Source organism: Falco naumanni, chromosome 4 (assembly GCF_017639655.2).
Source record: "Falco naumanni isolate bFalNau1 chromosome 4, bFalNau1.pat, whole genome shotgun sequence".
Classification (NCBI taxonomy): domain Eukaryota; kingdom Metazoa; phylum Chordata; class Aves; order Falconiformes; family Falconidae; genus Falco; species Falco naumanni.
In genome coordinates this window covers 99037169-99049908 of record NC_054057.1, presented here as the reverse complement: position 1 = coordinate 99049908, position 12740 = coordinate 99037169, and the positions used below count along the sequence as shown (strand labels likewise).

At 35.6% G+C, this 12740-nt stretch overlaps 1 protein-coding gene across 2 annotated transcripts in view; it reads right to left on the bottom strand.

Annotated features, from left to right (window-relative positions):
• Positions 1 to 12740, bottom strand: part of CFAP20DC (CFAP20 domain containing) — an 84247-nt gene that overhangs the window by 63422 nt on the left and 8085 nt on the right. For both annotated transcript variants that reach the window (XM_040593450.1, XM_040593451.1), the window contains exons 4-5: positions 12611 to 12704; positions 10669 to 10741 (exon numbers count right to left, since the gene is read on the bottom strand). In XM_040593450.1, coding sequence (XP_040449384.1) covers positions 10669 to 10741; positions 12611 to 12704 — 167 coding nt within the window. The remainder of the gene's footprint in view (positions 1 to 10668; positions 10742 to 12610; positions 12705 to 12740) is intronic.

Here is a 12740-nt window from a genome sequence, read left to right as displayed (position 1 = left end):
ATATGAAAATCCTAACAAACCCTAACAACCAGCCAAACAGGATTGTCTACTCCATGTTACTTAAATTGATCCACCAACCAAATACCCACCAACCATAATTAGTACTTTTCTTCTCTATAAAGTCCTAGAAGACAGTAATTTATTCTGTAGTATCAGTTACCTAGCCCAGAATCTGACTCAAACCATCTCCTTTCTAGTTTGAAATTAAGTATGTCACTTGGATTATCATAGTCTGTGACTGAGTATACCTTCTTAGATCTAAATTTACTTGTCACTAAATATTCAGAAGAATGTAATAGTTTTATCTAAAATTAGAATTTTAGTTTATCTTTACAGTGAAAAAGCTGATTTTTTTAACCCAAATAACCTTCAATTTCTTGTAGGATGTAACAAAATCATTTTCATCAAGGTCTATGCCATTAGAATCCCATGGCACTCTCCCTTTAAGAAACAGATTGATACAGTATTCCACTAAGTTAATTTTACCTCTGTTTTTGCTCTGATCTCTTTTTGAACTTAGTAAGAGAATGAAAGCATCTCAGGGTCAGAAGAGCAAGTGAAATGGTTTTGCCTAGCAATTTAAAATAGAACAAAAAATTCTCCATGTTAGTGGCAAGGTTTATGGAAAGATCATCAGCCGTACAGAGCTCACGGTGAAAGCCTGCCAATAAAGCTGACAAAACAATACAAAGAATCCTCATTCTGACCAACTATAGGGGATTTTTTTCCTCCTTAAAAGGATCATACACAGTTAAGGTAAGAATAAAGGCATGGAAAAAAGTTCCCATCTTTCCAATTTAAATTTGAAGTTGTTGCAGAATCTGCCTCTTTATTTGTATTATGGAGCATTTACTGCTACATGCAATCACCTGCCTGCTTAACTACCTTGCTTTACTCCACCACATCTGTAACAGTGCCATGCCCCACTCTTTGGCAGCTATGAACACAGGACAGCTTTCAGGGATCCAGACAGATCATGTCCTTTTCTTCAATGTCTTCACACCCTGTATGCAGTCTCTCCAGAAAGGCAAGCTGAAATGTTAAGTAGCCACACCTCCTATCAAGAATAAATCTCAAACCAGATGAAACTTTGAGGCATTATCCCTGAATTATTATTTTTTTCCCATAAACTGAAGTCTTAATGTTATCCTTAAAATGGTAATTGCAAATATAAGAAAAAACCTATACGGAGACAGCTGCTGCATGAGGCTGGAAACCCTCAAGTCACTGTGAACCCCACTAACTCTGTTCTTGTACGCGATCACTACTGCTGCGTGCCAGATCACACCCATGCCCGCAGCATTCTTCATACAAACAACCCTTACTCCTTATCACTTTGAACTGAAAAAGAGAAGGAGTGGCTCCACCAATACTTCCCTTCCTTTCCTTAGAGGGGTGAAGATAAATACCTCACTATGCAAATGCAACTATCTATAATTAAGGTGAGCAAATTAAAAAATGAGGTCTATTTAGACATGAACAGTCACATTAAGACAAACAGTAACAGCTTCCAATCGATCAAAAGGGTATTCTGAAGGGTTGACTCAAGTACATTTTCACACCACATTTGACAGTCTCCTTAAACCCTCAGTGTAATTGCAACTACAGGATATTCTAATTAACATACTTATTTTTTACTGTATCTTACTGAAGCATTAACTTGGCAGAAAGCTCATGGTTTGCTTTGCCACTGGAGTCTGAAAAGACCGGCCTCGCAGTAACATTCAGAGAAGTGTAATCTCTTCTCTACCTACGTTGTTGACTAATCAAAACTTCTCTTGTCCTCCTTCAAGCAGCTCACAACCCTTGTAGGCTATTCAGAATCTAAGATTTTATGTATTGGGCAGAATTAGATATCATGCTAGTCTTTTCTGTTTTAACTCTAGCAGGATGTGATTTTTTTTTTTTTAACTTAAAACTTTCCCACAAGATAATACAAAACAGATTATCATCAAAATTACTGAAGATGACAACATTCAACTGTTTAGCCACCTGGATCTCCAGATGTGAGCAATTTTCTCAGTGTTTCAGTATCCTTATTCAGCCCCACCATCATAATTTCTTTCTCACCTTGGTAAATGTGTTCATTGACAAATTCAAGCCCATAGTTTTTAAGAGAAGTTTTTTTCTTATAAAAATACGAGAAAGTTATTCTGATGTCTCCTGGTCTCCTGTTCCATAACCGAAGAAAAAGGAAACTACCCTCTTGAGAATGTTCTTGTTTCACAGCTACAAAATACCTGAGGAAGTTTTTTTCTATGCCTGATGTTTTATACTGATTAATTGAACAAGCAATGAAGTCATTGATACAAGATGGCTTCGAACAGTTTTAGAGCTGCAGGAGCAATGAAAGTCAAATGCAACCAGAAGTACTTGCAGAACAAGGGTAATGCATTTATCCTGAGTAGGGGGAACGATAATACCTATCTTCTTTCAGACCAAGTGGCTAATCTAACTGGCAACATAATTTTAAACTAGGACTGTGTATTTTGTTACCAGTTCTATAATAAATGCATGAATCCTTTTTCACATCTGGAAGCAGGACACCCTGCTCATGAGTACCTTCTTTTTGGTTATCTGTTTCCTAAATTACCACCCATGCTGTGTTGCTACTCTAGTGAGAGAGATGACTGGAAGAGTTATTAAAAAGTGGTTACTTTCAAATACAAGTTAATCTCCTTCCAGAGTTATGGAATTTAACATACCCTAATAATTAAGAATGTTTCTTTATTTCACTCCTGCTTCACAAAAAATTCAAGGAGCAAGCCTCCTGCTATTAATCATCAGAATTTTAAAAAAATGTCTCCAGCTAGATCTGTTCAATGAACTTTACCTTCAGTCTCTATCAGAAATCTTCAAATACTGTCACAGAAGTACATAACAGAATTAGCATCTATGTCCTGCTTCTAATTTTAAAAGGTTGGTTGAAGTTTTGCAAGATTAACCAAGATTCATATTTTTATTGTTCTGTATCTGAAAACATGCTGCATCTTTAGATTAACATGAATAATTTATCATATCTGTCAAAGCTAAAATGATGACTAATTATGATAGCCTGTGATTCACAAATTCAAACTATTATGGTGTCAATGAATAAATTAGCTATGCATGTAAAATCTACTATGTTCTGGTTATTAAAAATTGGAAAGTAATAAGCCTGTATTTACAGAAACAACTGTTTGAAAAAGGAAATATGGTACAACAATCTATATTCTCTGCTGTTCACAAGCCTTGCAATAAAATTTCTTATCAACAAGTACAACTACTTTAGGAGCGTGGACATTTTAAGCCCTCTCCTCCTGCAGATTCCTCTATACATAACTAGTTAAAATTTGACAGAAAACTTCTTAAACCTTATCAGGTATGTTCCAGAGTGTGAAACTCCACAGAGTTCCCATTTATTCAATAAATCAAGAGCATCTCTTTGTGTTATAAACCCACTAAGCTTCCATGTATGATCAAACACATCACTCCTCACAGAGTAAAAATAAGCCACAACTGTGGTTTCAGGCCATGCTAATTCTGAGATGTCTTTCCAAAGAGAGTTAGGAAAAAGCTAAACTTTCAAAAGCTAATACCTGCAAACTGTGTTTGATTATTGCCAAGCTTTCTGAAATTCTTCTCCCTAGCAAAAAAAACCACAGGTGAACAAAAAGCAAGCATCTGCCTTAACTCTGATGAATTTCAACAAGTAAAAAAACCCAAACCTAAACTAGATTTAAAATACAAAGTCCTAATTTTAAAATACAAAGTCCTGACACAGGCAGGACTAGTCCCATGCATCAGTGCAGTCTGAGGGCTGACTGGCTGGAAAGCAGCTTTGTACCAAATGACCCAAGTATCCTGGAGGAAGACAAGTTGACCATGAGCCAGCTAAACTTCTTTGCAGCAACGGTAGCTGAGAGCATCCTGGGCTGCATTACAAAGAGCATTGCCAGCAGGTCCGGGGAGGTGGTCCTTCCTCTCTACTCAGCCCTGGTAAGACCACAGCCGGTGTGCTGCATCCAGCACTCAGCTCTGTGATATGAGACATGGACACACCGGTCCAAGTCCAGTGTAGGATAATGAAGGTTATCAAGAGACTAGAGCACCTAACTTAGGAGGAGCAGCTGCGATTCTTTAGCCTTGAGAAGGTTCAAGGGAGAATCTCGCCAATGTGTATAATTACCTCATCAGAGGGAATGAAGATGACTGAGCCAGACTTCCCCCAGCAGTATCTAAGAATAGATAAGAGGCAATGTGCACAAATTGAAATACCTTAAATACAAGAGATTTTGCTTAAACATATGATTTTTTTTTCCTGTGTGATTGAACACTGAACAGGTTGCCCAGACAGACTGTACAGCATCCATCCTTGCAGAGATCTAAACCCAACAGGACAGAGCCTCGGGTAAGCTGCTCTAGCTGAGTCTGCTTTGAGCAGGTGGGTTGGACTAGACCATCTCTGTAGGTCCTTCCCAACCTCAGCTATGATCTGATTCTGTGAAGGGTTGCAGTCCGTCCTTACATTTCTCCTGCCAGCACATGGTTGCAAGAAAAATGGAAGAGAGAAAACCCTTAGTATTTTCATGAAGCTACTAATAATGGGATAAAACTGTGGGAATAACTCCACTGACTAATGAAAGCACGCTAGATATGAAGCCAAATAACTGTAATTTGATTAAAACAAATTTATTTTACAGGACTATTTATTCCAATAGTCCTAAAGAGGAATAAGTATCAGAAGCCATCAGGTGAGTTTATCTTCCCTGCCAAAGTGGGATAAATTTTTTACAGCTACTTACCAGCTGGACAGTTTTTATTCTTTGGTACTGTTGGCAAAGTTCACTTATACATTCTTCCAATTTGCCACTCAGAATGAAGCACTACTATAATGGGAACTGATCTCTACCCAGTATATTTTTATTAGCATCTGGACAAGATCTCTTTAACACCGTTCTGCATCCAAACTATTTATACCAAAGATCACACTTGTAACAAGCACTGAGTAATATTAAATTTTGGGTTTAAAAAAGTTTTTTCTTGGAACTTAAAATACAGTAATATTTTATTTCTACCCAACAGTAAGCCAGAAGATTAAAGATAAGACTCAACTGATAGATTTGCAAAGAATGCAGACAGATAACCTCTTTATGACAGAAAAGAAGATCTAAGAGTTTTGGATGGTGTTTCTAATCACTCCTAATTCCATTTCTTTGCAAATAACAGGAGCAGAAATAAATGACAAAATCCTGCGAAGTGACAATAGAACAGAAAAAACATCTGGCTATCTACTGAACTAACTCTGCAGATGCAACCATCTAAAAGACCCGATTCATAATTGCATATACGAAAACAAAAACATTCTCTGTCCATGTTTCAAGTGAAATGGCGATTATGTATAAGGAAAGATGAACAAATACTGAAATAACATGGCTCAAGTGAATTATCTGCCACAAGATCTGACAAATAACTTACTGAAAAAAGCTGAGTATTTATAGTTCATACTATAGGACATAACTTTTAATTAATCATTTCATATTTTAAAGTGAAAACCATACTACTACATGTTTTTTTTTGAGGGCAGGCAACAGTTTTTTACCCTCACTTTCCTGTGATCATGACTTCATTGAAACAAGTAAGGTTACAAAGTAGTCCATCTCTGACAAAATAATTGACTACAGCACATATTTTAAGATTAGTCTCTACCAGAAAAATGATTCCTTATTAATATTTCTAAAATGTTGTGTGCTCCCCTCAGAGTATAACAAGCGCTGTTCTGGATGCCTTCTGGAGCTGGTGAAGCCTAGTGGCAAGTCAAGCTAATCTGACTATGAACAGTGGGATACTTACTGAGCAAATTGTTAAGTTCTTTGCCAGCTGAGCTTTAAAAAAAGGTTGAAACATCATGAAAAATAAGAGAGACATACTTAACATTTAAGGGAATGAGCAACCATGCTGTGATCCTCAGCACATTCATGCTAGGAAGACACTTTGTAAGGCAAAGTAATTCTAGAAAGTGGCAACAAAGTAGAGTCCCATGGCACGTTAAAATCCGGCATCAAATTCTGGGCTATGGAAGGAGGACTCTCTGTGACTGAGAAGCAGCTATCACTGACAGTATGTTTGCTGTGCAGGTTTTCATGTCACAAAGGTGAGGACATCTCATATGATATCTCAAACCTTCAACATTACCAAGTATGCCACATGTTTTATAGCTGTTCACCATCCAAAGATTTAAACAAGTAGTTTGAAGCACCATGAGTCCAGTGATCACTGAGACAGCATGACTTAAGAGCTGCACCAATGGATCAGGAAGTACCATATCTGGTTCTGCCACTAACCTTGTTGGATCACTTCACGTATTAGTTTGAACACATTTTGTTACTATCCCGTCTTGTCTGGATGCCCAAATACAAAATTGGGAAACTTCTTTCACCAAAAGCACTACCTCCCTAAATTGGCCTCTATTCAGCAATAGGATAAACCATCAAATATTAAATCTGTACTGCCAGCACACGCTAGCCTACATTATCAGTGAAAGCCTACTTGATCAACCACCAGATTTTAAGATTTACTGTAACTTCTATTTTTATCACTTCATTTATTTAAAAGTATCATATGAGTTAGTTAACTCTTTATAATAATATTTATAAATATATTTATAAAATATTTTTGAAGTAAACTGATAAATTACTCCCATAACTTATATGACAGAACTGGGGAGAAAAGGCTGAGCAACCTACAGGGACTCATACAAGACCACAAAATATTTCAGTGCATAACCAGAAGTAAAGCTTCTGTTCCTTGTTTGTGCCTCAGACCACTACTTTATTTTTCTGGAGGCTATGGTACAATGTGAAGGTCTATTTTCTCACATCAACAGCTCTACTCATTTGCCATAAAACTCACCATAATGTGATATACTAATTTCAAGTGACAGGTACCTAACACTGAAAATAAACATACCAGAAATAAAAGTATGACAATGACTGGCATTATAGTAATTCATGAATGAATGTTCACGTGCTTGCCAAAATGCCAAGCAGAAGTGCTAGCACTTGCACATGTCCATATGTTGGGAATTAAACCAAGAATGCCAACACAAGCCAGTTGCTGTTTTCTTTTACACACCAATACTTTTTCAAAGACTGAATTACTTTTGCTTTCTCAGAAAGGGAGCAAAATCAGTAATACTGAAGATTTAACAACTGGCTACTACATTTACAACAGACAGCTATATTCAGCAGTACTAATAGCTTTGCTATTTGCTGCAGAAAGTTTGCATAAATTACATGCTCTTTACCTTAGTCATGATTTTATTATGCTTCACCAAGCTTTTCATCCAACATCTATTTTACAGGTTTTTAGGCAGATCAATAAATTGTTTGTTAATGGGGCAATACTCATCTAGTCATGCCACCTAACAAAGTATCCAAAAATTCTACTTAAATTTCTTCCAAAGAAAAGGCAAACCAGCCAATTTAAACAGTTTGCACATTAGGTATTTATGACAGAATCCCACATGACTGTTTGATAGCAAGTTATCAGAAGGTTTAGCTCAGCTGATGCCAGCAATGATGAATGGCCTTGAAGAAATTATTTTTTGCTGATCAGATCAATCACTGAACAGAATGCTAAATAAAGGATTAGGCTCAAACTAAATTCATATTTCCATCTCTAAGCAGAATAGGAGAAGAAGAAATGTAACAAAACATCAAGTGCAGCTACTCTAAAACTTGCCATGGTTTTTTACATAAAGTAAATTTGATGGCTTGGTATGCTATCAATTTGCACCTGAAGCTACTCAATGATTCAGTAGTAAGTAGTCAGATTATGTAAGAAAATTCTTTGAACATTAAACTCCAGGAAACAACAGCACAATCAATATTCTGTCCACAAACAAGCAAGAGATTGTTTTCAAAATGTCTGAAATGAAAAGAACTGAATGGGAATCACATGAAACAAGGACTTGTCTCCATTATTTAATGGATTATCATGAGTCTGCTAGGATAAAATACACTGTCTATTCTGCAAGTCTTGAAGAAGTTTATTAGCACATCAACAAATTACAGTTGATTTCTAATATAGAACTTAGTACTAAGTTTATTTTTAAAGTTTTATTAACTTCTGCATACAGTTGCACTAAGTGGGGAATAAATGAGGTTGCACTTTTTAGTCTTTAAGTAGCTCCAGTTACTTTGTATGCTCTGATGAACTTACATAATTATCAGTATAAGCATGACGTGATTATAATAAGTAATTAAGTAATGAAACATTTACACTGAATTAAACTTTTCTTCTTTTGTAAAAAGTATACAGAAATGTTTTGAGTGAGATTACTTCACCCACATAGAAACTGAAATCACCGCACATGAGAGAAGGAGAGGTAATTAGGATTTGTATCACTCTCTGATAATACAAATTTAGAATCACGAAAGCTGACAAAAAAGAGAAAAATTAGGAAGTGAAAAATAAATGTCATAACTATTTAAATATAGTAAATTTATATAGTAAATGTTTACATAAATTATATATAGCAAATACAAAATACATGTATTTAAATTTACAGAAGTACATAAAAATATTATAGAAGTAAACATATATTGTTATAAGGACATAGTAATGGTGGGAAGGGGAAGTAGTGAGAAAAGATCAAGAAAACAAAATCTAGATACAAGGTGGAAAGGGCAAAGAAAGGGGGGAAAGTAGGTAGAAAATTAGCACTCTCAGTTATCAAAAAAGCAATGAAAAAATAAATTCAGTTGAAGAGAAGTGGAGAAGAGGTTTTTGCTAAGAGGTATAGATGAGTGGCAAGTACCACAAAGAATCAAAATCAGTATGATGCTACAGAAAATCTGAAATCCTGCTCATCTCACGTAAGCGTCTGCTATGTACTTTGTTTTTGTTTACTGGATGACACACCCTGTTTGTTTTGGCCCTTTTTGTTACACCGTTTTAGAAGTAATGCATCAATTAATACCATAGGAGCAGAAAGTGTTACCAGAACTACACTCAGAAAATTCAAAGAACAGGAGAGTCAGTGTGATTTGACACACAAAGCAGCTCTTTGCGTTGCAGGAAAAAAATAATGGGTAGCTTTAAAGTTGGGTACACTTATGTCAGAGATATCTTAAGAAAAAAATATTCAAAATGCAGTAAGAAATACGAACTACCTTGAAAGGAAAAAAAACCTGAAAAGGTATAAAGGCTGTGGTAGGAAGAAAAATTACAGAGAAAGGGAAGCTGCTTGAAAACCTGCAGTTTTCTGGTCTATTAAACAATTACCAGCTTTCCTGCCAACAGTTTCTCACTTTAAATTAGTGAAATGTTACTATTTTCTGCACCAAGATCTTAATGCATTGATCAAAGCTGTCTTTAAAACAAGTACTTTGAGCCCACTGTTCTCTAATTTCCATGCTCTATGGAGAAACAAAAATATTCTCTAGGGAAGATCTCTGCTAAGTTAATTTATCCTTTGAAGATTTTCTCAATATTCAGATTCTAAAATTATGTTAGAAATTAAGCATGCCACAGAGGAAAGTATATTACCAACATGACATAGCTTATAAAAGCCTGCTAACTCAAACCACAGACTAAAATACCTGCATGGATTGTTATAAATCCACTGAGGAATTTTAATACATATGACTCAATTCACACTAGCACATCCTTTGTTAAAATAACAAAATATTCCAAGATGACTACTTACGTGAAGGCACAGAAGATAACAGAATTTCCCAGCAACATAAAATAGCACACCATCCTAATTTCATGAAATAGATTCTTTGCATTATAATGAACACTCTTTTCTCTACTACAGTATAGCTGGAATGGTATTTTCTCAGCATCTCATTTTGTCCTCTTTGACTTAAACCTATCAGAGCTGCCTCCCCTTACCCCAGACACAAGGGACTTCAATCAAAAAAACCTCTGACACCTATGGGTACAGATGAATGCAAAGTTACAGAAAGACAAACAAAAACAAAATTCTGCATTGACTTGACTCAGCTGAATTGTGTATCATTCAACCCATCTTTTCTTGCAGGGTTTCTAATGGCGTAACAGTTCTTTTGTTAGCCCAAATCTTAGGTGTTCTACTGGCTACAAAGCTCAGCAAATTGCACTGGTTATAAACAGTTGGTGCCACTTGAGAGGAAACGTTGTCCAAAGACTGACAATTGCCAGAGTTTAAAACTCTATTAAATCATTCCACACAGAACCACCGAAAAAAGTCTGTTTCAGCTATACCTCTCTTCCCTTACAGTATGGCCATAATTATACCAACTGAGAACTCCAGTTCTAGTTTTCACCGTTTTTTTCCTCCCCCAGTTATTAGAAGACACATTTCTTTTTGCCCTTAATCAAAGGGCTCTGCAATAGTTATTTATAAATATCTTACGAATTTTCAGGAAACCCCCATGAGCCAGTATCTTCATACGTTTGATAAATTCTGTCTCATTTCTTCAGATTTTTCCTCTATCTTCATTCATGATTTTGAGTCTGTTCTGTCTTTAAAGGAATGTCAGTATTTAAAACATACAAGAAATAATATTTGTATTAGCTTAATTACGTCTTATTGACTTGATAAGTCACTGTGCTGTAATGCAAAATCTGCCACCACAATTAATGGCTGCAATCGGGCATTCATTTTACATTAAGTATTCAAGGAAGTTTTATGCATCTTACAGTAACTCAGTGGAGAAGTCTCGTCCCAATGGCACAAAAATCTGAAGTGTCAGAAATTGCTGGATCAATCCCACTAGAAAACAGGAAAAAAATTAAACACGTGTGCTCTGCGTGTGTCAATGTACATTTCACCATCAAGTATTTAAATTTTGTACCATACAGCTATGCTCCTGCAACATTATTTTCCATGGTTTGCAGAACATACGAACACAAGAAAACCCTGAAGAAAACCAATTCAAACTGCAATAAAAGTCCCATCTGTGGCTTCGGTGGAATTTTCATAAAAATAAAAGGACCTTTTTTTAACTTACAATTCTTGCATTCCAAGAGCACGTAGACATCAAATATCCCATACAAATTACAAAGTAATAATTTCCTATCAAGATTATCTTAGTCATATGAAACTTGTGCTCGTGTTTGTGACAATGTACACCTTATTAAATAGCTTCAAAACCCCCTTGGGTAAAAATGCAATTCAGATCATGACAATAATGCTCAGTGGAGGCTTCTGGTTTTTAGAACAATAGCCGAGGAGCTTAACTGAGGGAACAAATACAACAAATCTTTTAGGATTCAAGTAGCTCCCTATCAAGGGAAAACAGATAGCACAAAGCTGTCTGAATTGAACCGCACGTTGTTTTCTTAGTTATTCCATCAGGTAGGGTACAGGTTGCTCTTCTTTGACTTAACAAGTCTCAACAGCAACATTAACTCCTCTTCTAAAGAACACCAGTTCAGAACTTTCTTCTTTTGTGGGTTAAATGACACTTAAAAAAATTCAAATTATATTTGTATACATAACATCTTCTATTTTGGAAGATAATTCAAAGATTACAATACAAAATTGTATAACTGACGTAAGTGAAATACTTGAGGTACATACACCTCAAGAGAGGAAGAACCAGAGGGAAACAGAATGGTAACAGATGGAAATTTGACTGTAATATTGCACCAGTAGCTAAAGTAAATTTAAAACCAAAATATTCTTAGCAGTGATAATCTACAACAGTAATTCTCAATCCTCATTTTAGGCTATAATTGTTTATTGTAACATTGGCAGTAAACAATAATGGATTTCTCAGAAAGATACATTAGACTAATATTTATTATAATGAAGATAACAGTAAGTTTCTTTTATAAAAATCAGATTATGCTTCAAGGCCCTATTGCATGACCAGACTGTGCAATTTCTTGTTTTGTGTTTGTTTGGAAAAACTGATTTGGAATTATATACCCTGCATGAAAACTATACCAGAAGATTCCTGTTTCATTTGACTAAAATCATCATCTCAATTTTTCTCCAAAAGCAAGCAGTTAATTCTAAACCAGCTCAATTCATTACTACAAGCCTTATAAGGTACAATACCCTACAGTGGAGTCGAAGGCATAAATTATGATCGCTGTAAATTCTGAGAAACAGACTGCTGTGGTATATTCTGGTGCAGGTAATAAGACAACCTAAGGAAACATGCCATTCTACCCAAATTTTACATTAATTACATTAATGCAGCTGAAACTTGACTATAGCTTTCTTGTACTGCTAGTGTTTGTTTGACACATAAAAGCAAAAATACTTTATAAAATGTAAAATGAGAAAGGGGACAGGAACTTATTTCATATTCTGTAATGCCAACAGAATTACTGGCTTTAGTAAGTGCCAAATAGGGTCAGAAGTTAATTTGCCACACATCAGCCTGTAGCAGGATCAGGTACAAAAGTGAACCTAGCAGCACTAGGACAATACGTACCAACAAGGATCTTCCCTTAAGCATTAAGTTTAATATGGCATTTCTACACCTTTTACTTATTTATAACTGACCTGCTAAAAAGTTAATGAAAAGTCACTTCACTAATGCTGAATTACACCCAAAATAAGGGAGAATGATAATATGAAACTGATCCAATATTCAGAACATCATAGACATTTAAGCCTGACACTTACAAGTTTGTCTAGTTTCCTTTGGTAGCTGCATTTTGTTGATTTGACTGCTTCCTTCAAGTATAAAAACAAAGCCTTTCACTTCTTTATCATATTCCTACAAAAAGCAAGAATAAACAAACATAAGCATCCT